Raw genomic sequence first — 16,515 nt, 5'->3', positions numbered from 1 at the left:
TAGCATCAAATCTTTGTAAAAAACACAATTTTAGCAAAGGATTGCTCCCATTAGCAAAGGATAACTAACCCTGATAGCAGAAAAAAAAATACAGAAATAAACGTTTTTTTATCACAGTCAACTACAATCTCACAGCTCTGCTGTGAGTGATTACCTCCCTCAAAACAAGTTTTGAAGACCCCTGAGTTCTGTAGAGATGAACCGGATCATGCAGGGAAGACAAACTTCTGACTGAATTTTTTGATGCGTAGCAAAAGCGCCAAAAAAGGCCCCTCCCCCTCACACATAACAGTGAGAGAGATCAGTAAACTGTCATAAATTAAATAAAACGACTGCCAAGTGGAAAAAAATAGTGCCCAAAAATTTTTTTCACCCAGTACCTCAGAAAATTAAACGATTTTACATGCCAGCAAAAAACGTTTAACATTAATAAATTGAGTGTTATTAAAAAGCCTGTTGCTAGTCCCTGCAAATTAGGCTAAAGATTTATGCATACAGTATTATCCCAGTAAAGTGCCATTCCCCAGAATACTGAAGTGTAAAATATACATACATGACAGCCTGATACCAGTTGCTGCTACTGCATTTAAGGCTGAGTTTACATTATATCGGTATGGCAGAATTTTCTCATCAATTCCATTGTCAGAAAATAATAAGCTGCTACATACCTCTTTGCAGATTAATCTGCCCGCTGTCCCCTGATCTGAAGTTTACCTCTCCTCAGATGGCCGAGAAACAGCAATATGATCTTAACTACTCCGGCTAAAATCATAGAAAAACTCAGGTAGATTCTTCTTCAAATTCTACCAGAGAAGGAATAACACACTCCGGTGCTATTATAAAATAACAAACTTTTGATTGAAGGTATGAAACTAAGTATAATCAACACAGTCCTCTCACACATCCTATCTATTCGTTGGGTGCAAGAGAATGACTGGTAATGGCAGTTAGGGGAGGAGCTATATAGCAGCTCTGCTGGGTGAATCCTCTTGCACTTCCTGTTGGGGAGGAGTTAATATCCCATAAGTAATGGATGATCCGTGGACTGGATACACTTAACAAGAGAAAAACATAATTTATGTAAGAACTTACCTGATAAATTCATTTCTTTCATATTAGCAAGAGTCCATGAGCTAGTGACTTATGGGATATACATTCCTACCAGGAGGGGCAAAGTTTCCCAAACCTTAAAATGCCTATAAATACACCCCTCACCACACCCACAATTCAGTTTAACGAATAGCCAAGAAGTGGGGTGATAAGAAAAAAGTGCGAAAGCATATAAAATAAGGAATTGGAATAATTGTGCTTTATACAAAAAAAATCAAAACCACCAGAAAAAAGGGCGGGCCTCATGGACTCTTGCTAATATGAAAGAAATGAATTTATCAGGTAAGTTCTTACATAAATTATGTTTTCTTTCATGTAATTAGCAAGAGTCCATGAGCTAGTGACGTATGGGATAATGATTACCCAAGATGTGGATCTTTCCACACAAGAGTCACTAGAGAGGGAGGGATAAAATAAAGACAGCCAATTCCTGCTGAAAATAATCCACACCCAGAATAAAATTTTTAATGAAAAAACATAAGCAGAAGATTCAAACTGAAACCACTGCCTGAAGTACGTTTCTACCAAAAACTGCTTCAGAAGAAGAAAACACAACAAAATGGTAGAATTTAGTAAAAGTATGCAAAGAGGACCAAATTGCTGTTTTGCAAATCTGATCAACCGAAGCTTCATTCTTAAACGCCCAGGAAGTAGAAACTAACCTAGTAGAATGAGCTGTAATCCTTTGAGGCGGAGTGTTACCCGACTCAACATAGGCATGATGAAATAAAGATTTCAACCAAGATGCCAAAGAAATGGCAGAAGCTTTCTGGTCTTTTCTAGAACCGGAAAAGATGACAAATAGACTAGAAGTCTTTCGGAAAGACTTAATAGCTTCAACATAATATTACAAAGCTCTAACAGCATCCAAAGAATGCAATGATTTCTCCTTAGAATTCATAGGATTAGGACATAATGAAGGAACCACAATTTCTCTACTAATGTTGTTAGAATTCACAACCTTAGGTAAAAAAATTCAAAAGAAGTTCGCAGCACCGCCTTTTCCTGATGCAAAATCAGAAAAGGAGACTCTCAAAAAAGAGTAGATAATTCAGAGACTCTTCTGGCAGAAGAGATGGCCAAAAGAAACAAAAAACTTTCCAAGAAAGTAATATAATGACCAAAGAATGCATGGGTTCAAAAGGAGGAGCTTGAAGAGCCCCCAGAACCAAATTCAAACTCCAAGGAGGAGAAATTGACTTAATGACAGGTTTTATACGAACCAAAGCTTGTACAAAACAATGAATATCAGGAAGATTAGTAATCCTTCTGTGAAAAAGAACAGAAAGAGCAGAGATTTGTCTTTCAAGAAACTTGCGGACAAACCTTTATCTAAACCATCCTGAAGAAATATAAGTCTTCCAGACTCTATAATATATCTCTCTAGATACAGATTTACGAGCCTGTCACATAGTATCAATCACAGAGTCAGAGAAAACCTCTTTGACCAAGAATCAAGCGTTCAAACTCCCCACCTTAAAATTAAGGTTTTGAGATCCTGATGGAAAAAAGAACCTTGAGACAGAAAGACTGGTCTTAACGGAAGAGTCCACAGCTGGCAAGAGGCCATCCGGACAAGATCCGCATACCAAAACCTGTGAGGCCATGCTGGAGCTACCAGCAGGACAAACGAGCATTCCTAGAATATTGGAGAATACCCTTGGAAGAAGAACTAGAGGCGGAAAGATATAGGCAGGATGACACTTGTAAGGAAGAGATAATGCATCCACTGCCTCCGCCCGAGGATCCCTGGATCCGGACAGATACCAGGGAAGTTTCTTGTTTAGATGAGAAGCCATCAGATCTATTTCTGGAAGTTCCCACATTTGAACAATCTGAGGAAATACCTCTGGGTGAAGACCATTCGCCCAGGTGCAACGTTTGGCGACTGAGATAATCCGCTTTCCAATTGTCCATACCTGGGATATGAACCGCAGAGATTAGACAGGAGCTGGATTCCGCCCAAACCAAAATTCGAGATACTTCTTTCATAGCCAGAGGACTGCGAGTCCCTCCTTGATGATTGATGTATGCCACAGTTGTGACATTGTCTATCTGAAAACAAATGAACAACTCTCTCTTCAGAAGAGGCCAAGACTGAAGAGCTCTGAAATTGCACGGAGTTCCAAAATATTGATCGGAAATCTCACCTCCTGAGATTCCCCAAACCCCTTGTGCTGTCAGATACCCCCACACAGCTCCCCAACCTGTAAGACTTGCATCTGTTGAGATTATAGTCCAGGTCGGAAGAACAAAGAAGCCCCCTGAACTAAACGATGGTGATCTGTCCACCATGTCAGAGAGTGTCGTATAATCGGTTTAAAGATATTAAGTGAGATATCTTTGAGTAATCCCTGCACCATTGGTTCAGCATACAGAGCTGAAGAGGTCGCATGTGAAAACGAGCAAAGGAGATCGCATCTGATGCGGCAGTCCTAAGACCTAAAATTTCCATGCATAAGGCTACCAAAGGGAATGATTGTGACTGAAGGTTTTGACAAGCTGAAATCAATGTTAAACTTCTCTTGTCTGACAAGGACAGAGTCATAGACACTGAATCTATTCTAGAAACCTAAAAAGGTTACCCTTGTCTGAGGAATCAATGAACTGATTGGTAAATTGATCCTCCAACCATGAACTTGAAGAAACAACACAAGTCGATTCGTATGAGATTCTTCGAAAATGAGAAGACTGAGCAAGTACCCAGATATCGTCCAATAAGGAAATACCAAAACCCTGTTATCTGATTACAGAAAGAAGGGCACCGAGAACCTTTGAAAAAAATTCTTGGAACTGAGGCTAGAGCCACAAAACTGGTAATGCTTGTCTAAAAAGAGAATCTCAGACACTAAAAGTGATCTGGATGAATCGGAATATGCAGATACACATCCTGTAAATCTATTGTAGACATATAATGCCCTTGCTAAACAAAAGGCAGGACAGTCCTACAGAAACTGAATGTTGGAATCCTTACATAACGATTCAATATTGATAGATCCGGAACTGGTCTGAAGGAATTGACCTTCTTTGGTACAATGAAGAGATAAAATAAAACCCCAGCCCCTGTTCCAGAACTGGAACTGGCATAATTACTCCAGCCAACTCTAGATCTGAAACACATTTCAGAAATGCTGAGCCTTTGCTGTGTTAACTGGGACACGGGAAAGAAAAAAATCTCTTAGCAGGAGGCCTTAACTTGAAGCCAATTCTGTACCTTTCTGAAACAATGTTCTAAAACCAGAAATTGAGAACGGAATTAATCAAAATTTCTTTGAAGAAAACGTAATCTGCCCCATACCAGCTGAGCTGGAATAAGGTCCGCACCTTCATGGGTACTTAGGAGCTGGCTATAGGTTTTCTATAAGGCTTGGATATATTCCAAACTGGAAATAGTTTCCAAACTGATACCGCTCCTGAGGATGAAGGATCAGGCTTTTGTTCCTTATTGTGAGGAAAGGAACGAAAAATGAATATTAGACCTAAATTTACCTTAGATTTTTTATCCTTTGGTAAAAAAGTTCCCTTCCTTCCAGAAACAGATGAAATAATAATTTATTACCCTGGAAAGAAAAGGAAAGCAAAGTGACTTAGAAGACATATCAGCATTCCAAGTTTAATCCATAAAGCTTTTCTAGCTAAAATAGCTAGAGACATATACCTGACATCAACTCTAATGATATCAAAAGATGGTATCACCAATAAAATTATTAGCATGTTATAGAATAATAATAATGCTATAAAATTATGATCTGTTACTTGTTGCGCTAAAGCTTCTAACCAAAAAGTTGAAGCTGCAGCAACATCCGCTAAAAATATAGCAGGTCTAAGAAGATTACCTGAACATAAGTAAGCTTTTCTTAGAAAGGATTCAATTTTCCTATCTAAAGGATCCTTAAAATGAATTACTATCTACCGTAGGAATAGTAGCACATTTAGCAGGAGTAGAGACAGCCCCATAACCTTAGGGATTTTGTCCCAAAAAAACTCTAATCTGTCAGATGGCACAGGATATAATTGCTTAAACGTTTAGAAGGAGTAAAAGAATTACCCAAATTATTCCATTCCCTGGAAATTACTTCAGAAATAGCATCAGGGAGAATAAACACTTCTGGAATAACTACAGGAGATTTAAAAACCTTATTTAAACGTTTAGATTTAGTATCAAGAGGACCAGAATCCTCTATTTCTAATGCAATTAATACTTCTTTAAATAAAGAACGAATAAATTCCATCTTGAACAAATACAAAGATTTATCAGCATCAACCTCTGAGACAGAAACCTCTGAACCAGAAGAACCATTATCAGTATCAGAATGATGATGTTCATTTAAAAATTCATCTGAAAAAAGAGAAGTTTTAAAAGACTTTTATGTAAACTAGAAGGAGAAATAACAGACATAGCCTTCTTAATGGATTTAAAAAATAAAATCTCTTATGTTTATCAGGAACACTCTGAAAATTAGATGTTGACGGAACAGCAACAGGTAATGTAACAGTACTAAAGGAAATTTTATCTGCATTAATAAGTTTGTCATGACATGCAATACAAACAACAGCTGGAGAAACAGATACCAAAAATTATAGCAGATACACTTAGCTTGGTAGCTCCAGCACTGGACAGCGATTTTCCTGTAGTATCTTCTGACTCAGATGCAACGTGAGACATCTTGCAATATGTAAGAGAAAAAACATATAAAGCAAAATTGATCAAATTCTTTAAATGACAGTTTCAGGAATGGGAAAAAAATGCCAAAAAACAAGCTTCTAGCAACCAGAAGCAATGAAAAAATAAGACTTAAATAATGTGGAGACAAAAGCGACGCCCTTATTTTTTAGCGCCAAATAAGACGCCCACATTATTTGGCGCCTAAATGCTTTTGGCGCCAAAAATGACGCCACATCCGGAACGCCGACATTTTTGGCGCAAAATAACGTCAAAAAATGACGCAACTTCCGGCGACACGTATGACGCCGGAAACGGAAAAGAATTTTTGCGCCAAAAAAGTCCGCGCCAAGAATGACGCAATAAAATGAAGCATTTTCAGCCCCCGCGAGCCTAACAGCCCACAGGAAAAAAAAGAGTCAAATTTTTGAAGGTAAGAAAAAATGATTAATTCAAATGCATTATCCCAAATATGAAACTGACTGTCTGAAAAATAAGGAAAGTTGAACATTCTGAGTCAAGGCAAATAAATGTTTGAATACATATATTTAGAACTTTATAAACAAAGTGCCCAACCATAGCTTAGAGTGTCACAGAAAATAAGATTTACTTACCCCAGGACACTCATCTACATGTTTGTAGAAAGCCAAACCAGTACTGAAACGAGAATCAGCAGAGGTAATGGTATATATAAGAGTATATCGTCGATCTGAAAAGGGAGGTAAGAGATGAATCTCTACGACCGATAACAGAGAACCTATGAAATAGACCCCGTAGAAGGAGATCACTGCATTCAAATAGGCAATACTCTCCTCACATCCCTCTGACATTCACTGCACGCTGAGAGGAAAACCGGGCTCCAACTTGCTGCGGAGCGCATATCAACGTAGAATCTAGCACAAACTTACTTCACCACCTCCATAGGAGGCAAAGTTTGTAAAACTGAATTGTGGGTGTGGTGAGGGGTGTATTTATAGGCATTTTAAGGTTTGGGAAACTTTGCCCCTCCTGGTAGGAATGTATATCCCATACGTCACTAGCTCATGGACTCTTGCTAATTACATGAAAGAAAGCTAATTTTATGATAAAAGTAAATTGGAAAGTTGATTAAAATTACATGTCCTATCTGAATAATGAAAGTTTAATTTATACTTGACTGTCCCTTTAAGTAACTCCCTGTGCCTCTACACAGTAATCTATATGGCCCACGTGTACTTTGTCTCTGTGTTGAAAAGGAATTTAAAAAGCCTGTGATAAGAGGCAACCCTCAAGGGTTTAGAAATTAGCATATGAGTCTGCCTAGGTTTAGTTTAAACTAAGAATACTAAGCGAAAAAAGCTAATTTTATGATAAAAGTAAATTGGAAAGTTGATTAAAATTACATGTCCTATCTGAATAATGAAAGTTTAATTTATACTAGACTGTCCCTTTAATACCATTTTACCTGTATTTTGAGCACTGATAAATGCCACATGGTTGCTGCCAGGTTTGACTCTGATGAATCCACACTCTCTGTGTAACGGTTTTCCTGTCTCAGGGTTAGAGGCACAGAACCTGCACATAAAGACATGAAAATCACAAAGCATACTGCAACTCCAGTGCCAATTACCCTATACATACATTTTGTCAACAGGTAACCGGAAAGGCCACACAGGACTTAACTATTTTTCATTTTTTTCAACATAAATTAAATTACACACGTCACAGCAAAAGCAAACAGCATATGTATTGTTTAAAAAACACTGTTTTTGCATATTTATACTCTGGCAGGCCTTCATTAGTAAACACTGCTGGTTAAACATGCATGCACACAGAGGTAAGCTCAGTGCTGGGTCTTACACCCCCACACATGCACAGTAACTGCTGGAGAGTCATGTGTGCACCTCTGTAAGGCAAATAAGATTGACAGGGGCCTTACAAGGGGTGTGTTCCTGACTGTCAAAAAAATAATTGTCTTTATTCTTGTTGTGGCATATGGCCTTTTTTTTTTTTTTAACACAAATGTTTATGGTCTCAGAATACGCCCACATACACACACAAATACATGCAACCACCCATAAATACATACACATGCATACACACACATGCATACAAATACATGCAACCACCCATAAATACATACACATGCATGCAACCACCCATAAATATACAGACACACACATGCATGCAACCACCCACAAATGCATACACACAAGCAACCACACATAAATGCAACCACACACAAATACATGCAACCACCCATAAATACACACACACCCATAAAAGCATACACACGCATGCAACCACCCATAAATACATGCGCGCACAAATACAGGGAGTGCAGAATTATTAGGCAAATGAGTATTTTGACCACATCATCCTCTTTATGCATGTTGTCTTACTCCAAGCTGTATAGGCTCGAAAGCCTACTACCAATTAAGCATATTAGGTGATGTGCATCTCTGTAATGAGAAGGGGTGTGGTCTAATGACAACACCCTATATCAGGTGTGCATAATTATTAGGCAACTTCCTTTCCTTTGGCAAAATGGGTCAAAAGAAGGACTTGACAGGCTCAGAAAAGTCAAAAATAGTGAGATATCTTGCAGAGGGATGCAGCACTCTTAAAATTGCAAAGCTTCTGAAGCATGATCATCGAACAATCAAGCGTTTCATTCAAAATAGTCAACAGGGTCGCAAGAAGCGTGTGGAAAAACCAAGGCGCAAAATAACTGCCCATGAACTGAGAAAAGTCAAAAGTGCAGCTGCCAAGATGCCACCTGCCACCAGTTTGGCCATATTTCAGAGCTGCAACATCACTGGAGTGCCCAAAAGCACAAGGTGTGCAATACTCAGAGACATGGCCAAGGTAAGAAAGGCTGAAAGACGACCACCACTGAACAAGACACACAAGCTGAAACGTCAAGACTGGGCCAAGAAATATCTCAAGACTGATTTTTCTAAGGTTTTATGGACTGATGAAATGAGAGTGAGTCTTGATGGGCCAGGTGGATGGGCCCGTGGCTGGACTGGTAAAGGGCAGAGAGCTCCAGTCCGACTCAGACGCCAGCAAGGTGGAGGTGGAGTACTGGTTTGGGCTGGTATCATCAAAGATGAGCTTGTGGGGCCTTTTCAAGTTGAGGATGGAGTCAAGCTCAACTCCCAGTCCTACTGCCAGTTTCTGGAAGACACCTTCTTCAAGCAGTGGTACAGGAAGAAGTCTGCATCCTTCAAGAAAAACATGATTTTCATGCAGGACAATGCTCCATCACACGCGTCCAAGTACTCCACAGCGTGGCTGGCAAGAAAGGGTATAAAAGAAGAAAATCTAATGACATGGCCTCCTTGTTCACCTGATCTGAACCCCATTGAGAACCTGTGGTCCATCATCAAATGTGAGATTTACAAGGAGGGAAAACAGTACACATCTCTGAACAGTGTCTGGGAGGCTGTGGTTGCTGCTGCACGCAATGTTGATGGTGAACAGATCAAAACACTGACAGAATCCATGGATGGCAGGCATTTGAGTGTCCTTGCAAAGAAAGGTGGCTATATTGGTCACTGATTTGTTTTTATTTTGAATGTCAGAAATGTATATTTGTGAATGTTGAGATGTTATATTGGTTTCACTGGTAAAAATAAAATAATTGAAATGGGTATATATTTGTTTTTTGTTAAGTTGCCTAATAATTATGCACAGTAATAGTCACCTGCACACACAGATATCCCCCTAAAATAGCTATAACTAAAAACAAACTAAAAACTACTTCCAAAACTATTCAGCTTTGATATTAATGAGTTTTTTGGGTTCATTGAGAAAATGGTTGTTGTTCAATAATAAAATGAATCCTCAAAAATACAACTTGCCTAATAATTCTGCACTCCCTGTACATGCGCGCACAAATACATGCGCGCACAAACGCAACCACCCATACATGCAAATATACACACATGCAACCACCCATAGTTGCAACCACCCATAAATGCATACACACACATGCAACCACCCATAAATACATACACATGCATACACACAAACATACACCCAACCACCCATAAATACATACACACCCAACCATACATACGTAGATTTAAAGATACATAAAACATCTGTACTATGCTGTGCAGCAGCAATAACAAAATACTGCTTTTGCCTTATTCATTTCAGTTATCATGACCACCAATCAGCTACCAAGTGTATGAACTGGACTTGTGCATGTGATGTTGATATAGTGTTAAAAAAAAAAAAAAAAAAAAAAAAAAGCTAAAGCAGATGTAAAGCCCCAGCACACTATTGACTTCCATGTCCCTTTAAAAGGGACATTATACACTAGATTTTCCTTTGCATAAATGTTTTGTAGATGATCCATTTATATAGACCATCTGGGTGGGTTTTTGTAAAAATTTATAGTTCAACTAAAAAATAACATTGGGCTGATTTTCAGACTGCTAACCAAGTCCCAAATATTTAGATGTATACAGACTGCTTCTGTTTGTATAATGGGTCTTTTCATATGCAAGGGAGGGGGGGGGGGGGGTTCTGCTATCAGCCCCTTTCAGTGGGTGTCCCATGCTTATCTCATTAACAGTGTTAAATTGGGAGTTTCTAAGTAAGTTTTTACACTAGATTTTTATATCAGTATCTGTGCATATTATTCTTTATAGTAGTGTCTATTACATGCAGTTAAATGAAAATTGTATGCTGCCCCTTTAATAAATACTTAGCACAACCTTGTATTTTACTATTATATGTAATCTTGCCACTCACTCTGTATCTGATTGTTCAGGGATAATAGGCTATACTGTGAAATGCGAAGCTGTAAGTCTCAGAAGTTATGCATGAAAACACTATTTTACTGAAAACCCCCCAGCAAACAAATAGATGTTCTCCATAGAACCATAGATGCAATTCATAAGGGAGTTAAACTATGCATGGGATGGGCGTATTGTGAAGGCTAAAGAAAGTGTTCAGTAGATTAAGACAATTTTTTCTGCAATAAACATCTATAATTTCCTGTAGGGGATATATATTGTGCGTTTGCTTCAGGTTGTAGTGCTAATTATTAGACAAAAGACATTTAAAGGACCAGTAAATACAGTAGATTTGCAAAATCAACAAATGCAATAGCACTTAGTCTGAGCTTCAAATGAGTTAGTTATGTCTATTTTCACTCCTGCATCATGTGACAGCCATCAACCAATCACATATACGTATATTATGTGAATTCTTGCATATGCCAAGTATAAAAATATATATATATATAAAAAAAAAAAAAAAAAGACTGTGCACATTTTGTTAATGGAAGTAAATTGAAAAGTTGTTTAAAATTGCGTGTTCTATCTGAATCATGAAAGTTTAAGTTTGACTTGTTTCCCTTTAATGCAAAATGTAATCCTCATAAATTAGTTTTAGTCATGAAAATAAAACAGCATAATATACATGCATGACTTATTATGCTTGCTTTTGCTGTACAATTAAGTTTTCTGCCCTACCTGACAACGCTACATATTATACAAACTAATTAACAGCTGGCTACAATATAGGGTGATAATATAAATATATTTTAAAGGGACATGCCACCCACATTTTTTATTTTATGATTTAGAAAGAGAATGCAATTTTAAACATCTTTCTAATTTACTTATATTTAAAAAAAAATATTCTCTTGATATTCTTTGATGAAAAGCATATCTAGATATGCTCACTAGCTGCTGATTGGTTGCTGCACATAGAAGCATCATGTGATTGGCTCACCATGTGCATTGCTTTTTCTTCAAATAAGGATATTTAAAAAATGAAGCAAAATAAATTATGTAAGTAGATTGTAATGTTGTTTAAATTTCTATTCTCTATCTGAATCATGAAAGAAAGATTTTGGTTTTAGTGGCCCTTTAAGGGTGGTGGTCAAGATTTTTTTTTCCCTTTAAACGTTTTTTTTTTTTTTTAATTTCTTATAGCAATGTTTCATAATTCATTGCTTAAAAGGGAGATGAAAGTACATACATATACAAACATCAGCTTACATCTAGTATCAAATGTACTGTGTTCTCTTGGTATCCTGTGATGAAGCACATAACTAGGTGGGACCTGCAGTACGTGGCTGGGAGCTAGCTGGTAATTGGTAGGTAAACACATAAGCCTCACATAGTTAGATAATTGTATTACTCCATTATTATTTGCTTATAACATATTGGAGCATTTTCTTTTTGCACTTTTATGTTCCTTTAAGGGACCCAGAAGTACAAATTTATACTGTATATTTCATGATTCAAATAGAATCTACAATTAAAATAAAAAGTAAAAATAAAAACTTACTTTTTTGAACACTATATGGCAGCAGTGTTTGCTGCACTGTTATACAAATAGCAGCCAAGAAATGTGCATGCTTATTGGGCTACCTCGGCATTGTCTCATAGAAAGGAGCTAGGTTTGGATATACGTTACCAAGGCAAACAGATACATTTGATAACAGAAGCAAACTGAAAAGCTTTCTTTAGATTTTCTCAGTCAGAATCATGAAATCTGCCTTCTGTGTCCCTTTTACTTTATTTGTGTATAATGTGTGTGTATGTATGTATATATAGGTGTGTGTGTGTGATAATATTTCAGTAGTGAAATGAGGTTTATTGGATTAACAGAAAATGTGCAATATGCATCAAAACGAAATCAGACAGGTGCATACATTTGGGCACCCTTGTCATTTTGTTGATTTGAATACCTGTAACTACCTAGCACTGATTAATTTAGAACACACAATTGGTTTGGTGAGCCCATTAAGCCTTGAACTTCATAGACAGGTGCATCCAATCATGAGAAAAGGTATTTAATGTGGCCAATTGCAAGTTGTTGTTCTCTTTGACTCTCCTCTGAAGAGTGGCAACATGGGGGCCTCAAAAAAAACAAAAAAAAAAAAACCTATCAAATGACCTGAAAAAGATTGTTCAACATGATTTAGGGGAAGGCTACAAAAAACATAATTTATGCTTACCTGATAAATTTATTTCTCTTGTAGTGTATCCAGTCCACGGATCATCCATTACTTATGGGATATTAACTCCTCCCCAACAGGAAGTGCAAGAGGATTCACCCAGCAGAGCTGCTATATAGCTCCTCCCCTAACTGCCATTACCAGTCATTCGACCGAAAACATGCAGAGAAAGGAAAACCATAGGGTACAGTGGCGACTGTAGTTTAATGGAAAAATTACCTGCCTTAAAGTGACAGGGCGGGCCGTGGACTGGATACACTACAAGAGAAATAAATTTATCAGGTAAGCATAAATTATGTTTTCTCTTGTTAAGTGTATCCAGTCCACGGATCATCCATTACTTATGGGATACCAATACCAAAGCTAAAGTACACGGATGACAGGAGGGACAGGCAGGCTCTTTATACGGAAGGAACCACTGCCTGAAGAACCTTTCTCCCAAAAACAGCCTCCGAAGAAGCAAAAGTGTCAAATTTGTAAAATTTGGAAAAAGTATGAAGAGAAGACCAAGTTGCAGCCTTGCAAATCTGTTCAATAGAAGCCTCATTCTTAAAGGCCCAAGTGGAAGCCACAGCTCTAGTAGAATGTGCTGTAATTCTTTCAGGAGGCTGCTGTCCAGCAGTCTCATAGGCTAACCGTATTATGCTACGAAGCCAAAAGGAGAGAGGTAGCCGAAGCTTTTTGACCTCTCCTCTGACCAGAATAAACGACAAACAGGGAAGACGTTTGTCGAAAATCCTTAGTTGCCTGTAGATAAAATTTCAGGGCACGGACTACATCTAGATTGTGTAGCAGACGTTCCTTTTTCGAAGAAGGATTAGGACACAAAGATGTAACCACAATCTCTTGATTGATATTCCTGTTAGTGACCACCTTAGGTAGGAACCCAGGTTTAGTACGCAGAACTACCTTGTCTGAATGAAAAATCAGATAAGGAGAATCACAATGTAAGGCAGATAACTCAGAGACTCTTCGAGCCGAGGAAATCGCCATTAAAAACAGAACTTTCCAAGATAACAACTTGATATCAATGGAATGAAGGGGTTCAAACGGAACCCCCTGTAAAACATTAAGAACTAAGTTCAAACTCCATGGTGGAGCAACAGTTTTAAACACAGGCTTGATCCTAGCTAAAGCCTGACAAAAAGCTTGAACGTCCGGAACTTCTGACAGACGTTTGTGTAAAAGAATGGACAGAGCTGAAATCTGTCCCTTTAAGGAACTAGCGGATAAACCCTTTTCTAAACCTTCTTGTAGAAAAGACAATATCCTCTGAATCCTAACCTTACTCCATGAGTAACTCTTGGATTCGCACCAATATAAGTATTTGCGCCATATCTTATGGTAAATCTTTCTGGTAACAGGCTTCCTAGCCTGTATTAAGGTATCAATAACTGACTCAGAAAAACCACGTTTTGATAAAATCAAGCGTTCAATTTCCAAGCAGTCAGCTTCAGAGAAATTAGATTGATGTTTGAAGGGACCCTGGATCAGAAGGTCCTGTTTCAGAGGTAGCGACCAAGGTGGACAGGATGACATGTCCACTAGATCTGCATACCAAGTCCTGCGTGGCCATGCAGGCGTTATTAGAATCACTGATGCTCTCTCCTGTTTGATTCTGGCAATCAATCGAGGAAGCATCGGGAAGGGTGGAAACACATAAGCCATCCCGAAGGTCCAAGGTGCTGTCAAAGCATCTATCGGAACCGCTCCCGGATCCCTGGATCTGGACCCGTAACGAGGAAGCTTGGCGTTCTGTCGAGACGCCATGAGATCTATCTCTGGTTTGCCCCAACGTCGAAGTATTTGGGCAAAGACCTCCGGATGAAGTTCCCACTCCCCCGGATGAAAAGTCTGACGACTTAAGAAATCCGCCTCCCAGTTCTCCACTCCCGGGATGTGGATTGCTGACAGGTGGCAAGAGTGAGACTCTGCCCAGCGAATTATCTTTGAGACTTCCATCATTGCTAGGGAGCTTCTTGTCCCTCCCTGATGGTTGATGTAAGCTACAGTCGTGATGTTGTCCGACTGAAACCTGATGAACCCCCGAGTTGTTAACTGGGGCCAAGCCAGAAGGGCATTGAGAACTGCTCTCAATTCCAGAATGTTTATTGGTAGGAGACTCTCCTCCTGATTCCATTGTCCCTGAGCCTTCAGAGAATTCCAGACAGCGCCCCAACCTAGTAGGCTGGCGTCTGTTGTTACAATTGTCCAGTCCGGCCTGCTGAATGGCATCCCCCTGGACAGATGTGGCCGAGAAAGCCACCATAGAAGACAATTTCTGGTCTCTTGATCCAGATTCAGAGTAGGGGACAAGTCTGAGTAATCCCCATTCCACTGACTTAGCATGCACAATTGCAGCGGTCTGAGATGTAGACGTGCAAAGGGTACTATGTCCATTGCTGCTACCATTAAGCCGATCACCTCCATGCATTGAGCTACTGACGGGTGTTGAATGGAATGAAGGACACGGCATGCATTTTGAAGCTTTGTTAACCTGTCTTCTGTCAGGTAAATCTTCATTTCTACATAATCTATAAGAGTCCCCAAGAAGGGAACTCTTGTGAGTGGAAAGAGAGAACTCTTCTTTTCGTTCACCTTCCATCCATGCGACCTTAGAAATGCCAGTACTAACTCTGTATGAGACTTGGCAGTTTGAAAGCTTGAAGCTTGTATCAGAATGTCGTCTAGGTACGGAGCTACCGCAATTCCTCGCGGTCTTAGTACCGCCAGAAGAGCATCCAGAACCTTTGTGAAGATTCTCGGAGCCGTAGCCAATCCGAATGGAAGAGCTACAAACTGGTAATGCCTGTCTAGAAAGGCAAACCTTAGATACCGGTAATGATCTTTGTGAATCGGTATGTGAAGGTAAGCATCCTTTAAATCCACTGTGGTCATGTACTGACCCTTTTGGATCATGGGTAAAATTGTCCGAATAGTTTCCATTTTGAACGATGGAACTCTTAGGAATTTGTTTAGGGTCTTTAAATCCAAGATTGGCCTGAAAGTTCCCTCTTTTTTGGGAACCACAAACAGATTTGAGTAAAACCCTTGTCCTTGTTCCGACCGCGGAACCGGATGGATCACTCCCATTAATAAAAGATCTTGTACGCAGCGTAGAAACGCCTCTTTCTTTATTTGGTTTGTTGACAACCTTGACAGATGAAATCTCCCTCTTGGGGGAGAGAATTTGAAGTCTAGAAGGTATCCCTGAGATATGATCTCTAACGCCCAGGGATCCTGGACATCTCTTGCCCAAGCCTGGGCGAAGAGAGAAAGTCTGCCCCCCACTAGATCCGTTCCCGGATCGGGGGCCCTCGATTCATGCTGTCTTAGGGGCAGCAGCAGGTTTCCTGGCCTGCTTGCCCTTGTTCCAGGACTGGTTAGGTCTCCAGCCTTGTCTGTAGCGAGCAACAGCTCCTTCCTGTTTTGGTGCAGAGGAAGTTGATGCTGCTCCTGCTTTGAAATTACGAAAGGAACGAAAATTAGACTGTCTAGCCTTAGGTTTGGCTCTAACTTTTTATCCATTGGATCTGAAAAGGCACAGCTATCCTCCACCGGGATAGTGGTACGCTTAGCTAAAGTAGAAACTGCTCCCTCCACCTTAGGGACCGTTTGCCATAAGTCCCGTGTGGTGGCGTCTATTGCAAACATCTTTCTAAATATCGGAGGGGGTGAGAACGGCACACCGGGTCTATCCCACTCCTTAGTAACAATTTCAGTAAGTCTCTTAGGTATAGGAAAAACGTCAGTACTCGCCGGGTACCGCAAAATA

The 16,515-nt window shown here is 39.4% G+C and overlaps 1 protein-coding gene across 2 annotated transcripts in view; it reads right to left on the bottom strand.

Annotated features, from left to right (window-relative positions):
- THAP4 (THAP domain containing 4) overlaps nucleotides 1–16,515 on the bottom strand; it is an 85,084-nt gene that overhangs the window by 20,260 nt on the left and 48,309 nt on the right. For both annotated transcript variants that reach the window (XM_053709886.1, XM_053709887.1), the window contains one exon: nucleotides 7,218–7,327. In XM_053709886.1, the coding sequence (XP_053565861.1) occupies nucleotides 7,218–7,327 (110 nt within the window). The remainder of the gene's footprint in view (nucleotides 1–7,217; nucleotides 7,328–16,515) is intronic.

Source organism: Bombina bombina, chromosome 4 (assembly GCF_027579735.1).
Source record: "Bombina bombina isolate aBomBom1 chromosome 4, aBomBom1.pri, whole genome shotgun sequence".
Taxonomy (NCBI): Eukaryota; Metazoa; Chordata; class Amphibia; order Anura; family Bombinatoridae; genus Bombina; species Bombina bombina.
The sequence above is the reverse complement of the archived record's forward strand: the minus strand, read 5'-3'. Positions and strand labels throughout refer to the sequence as shown.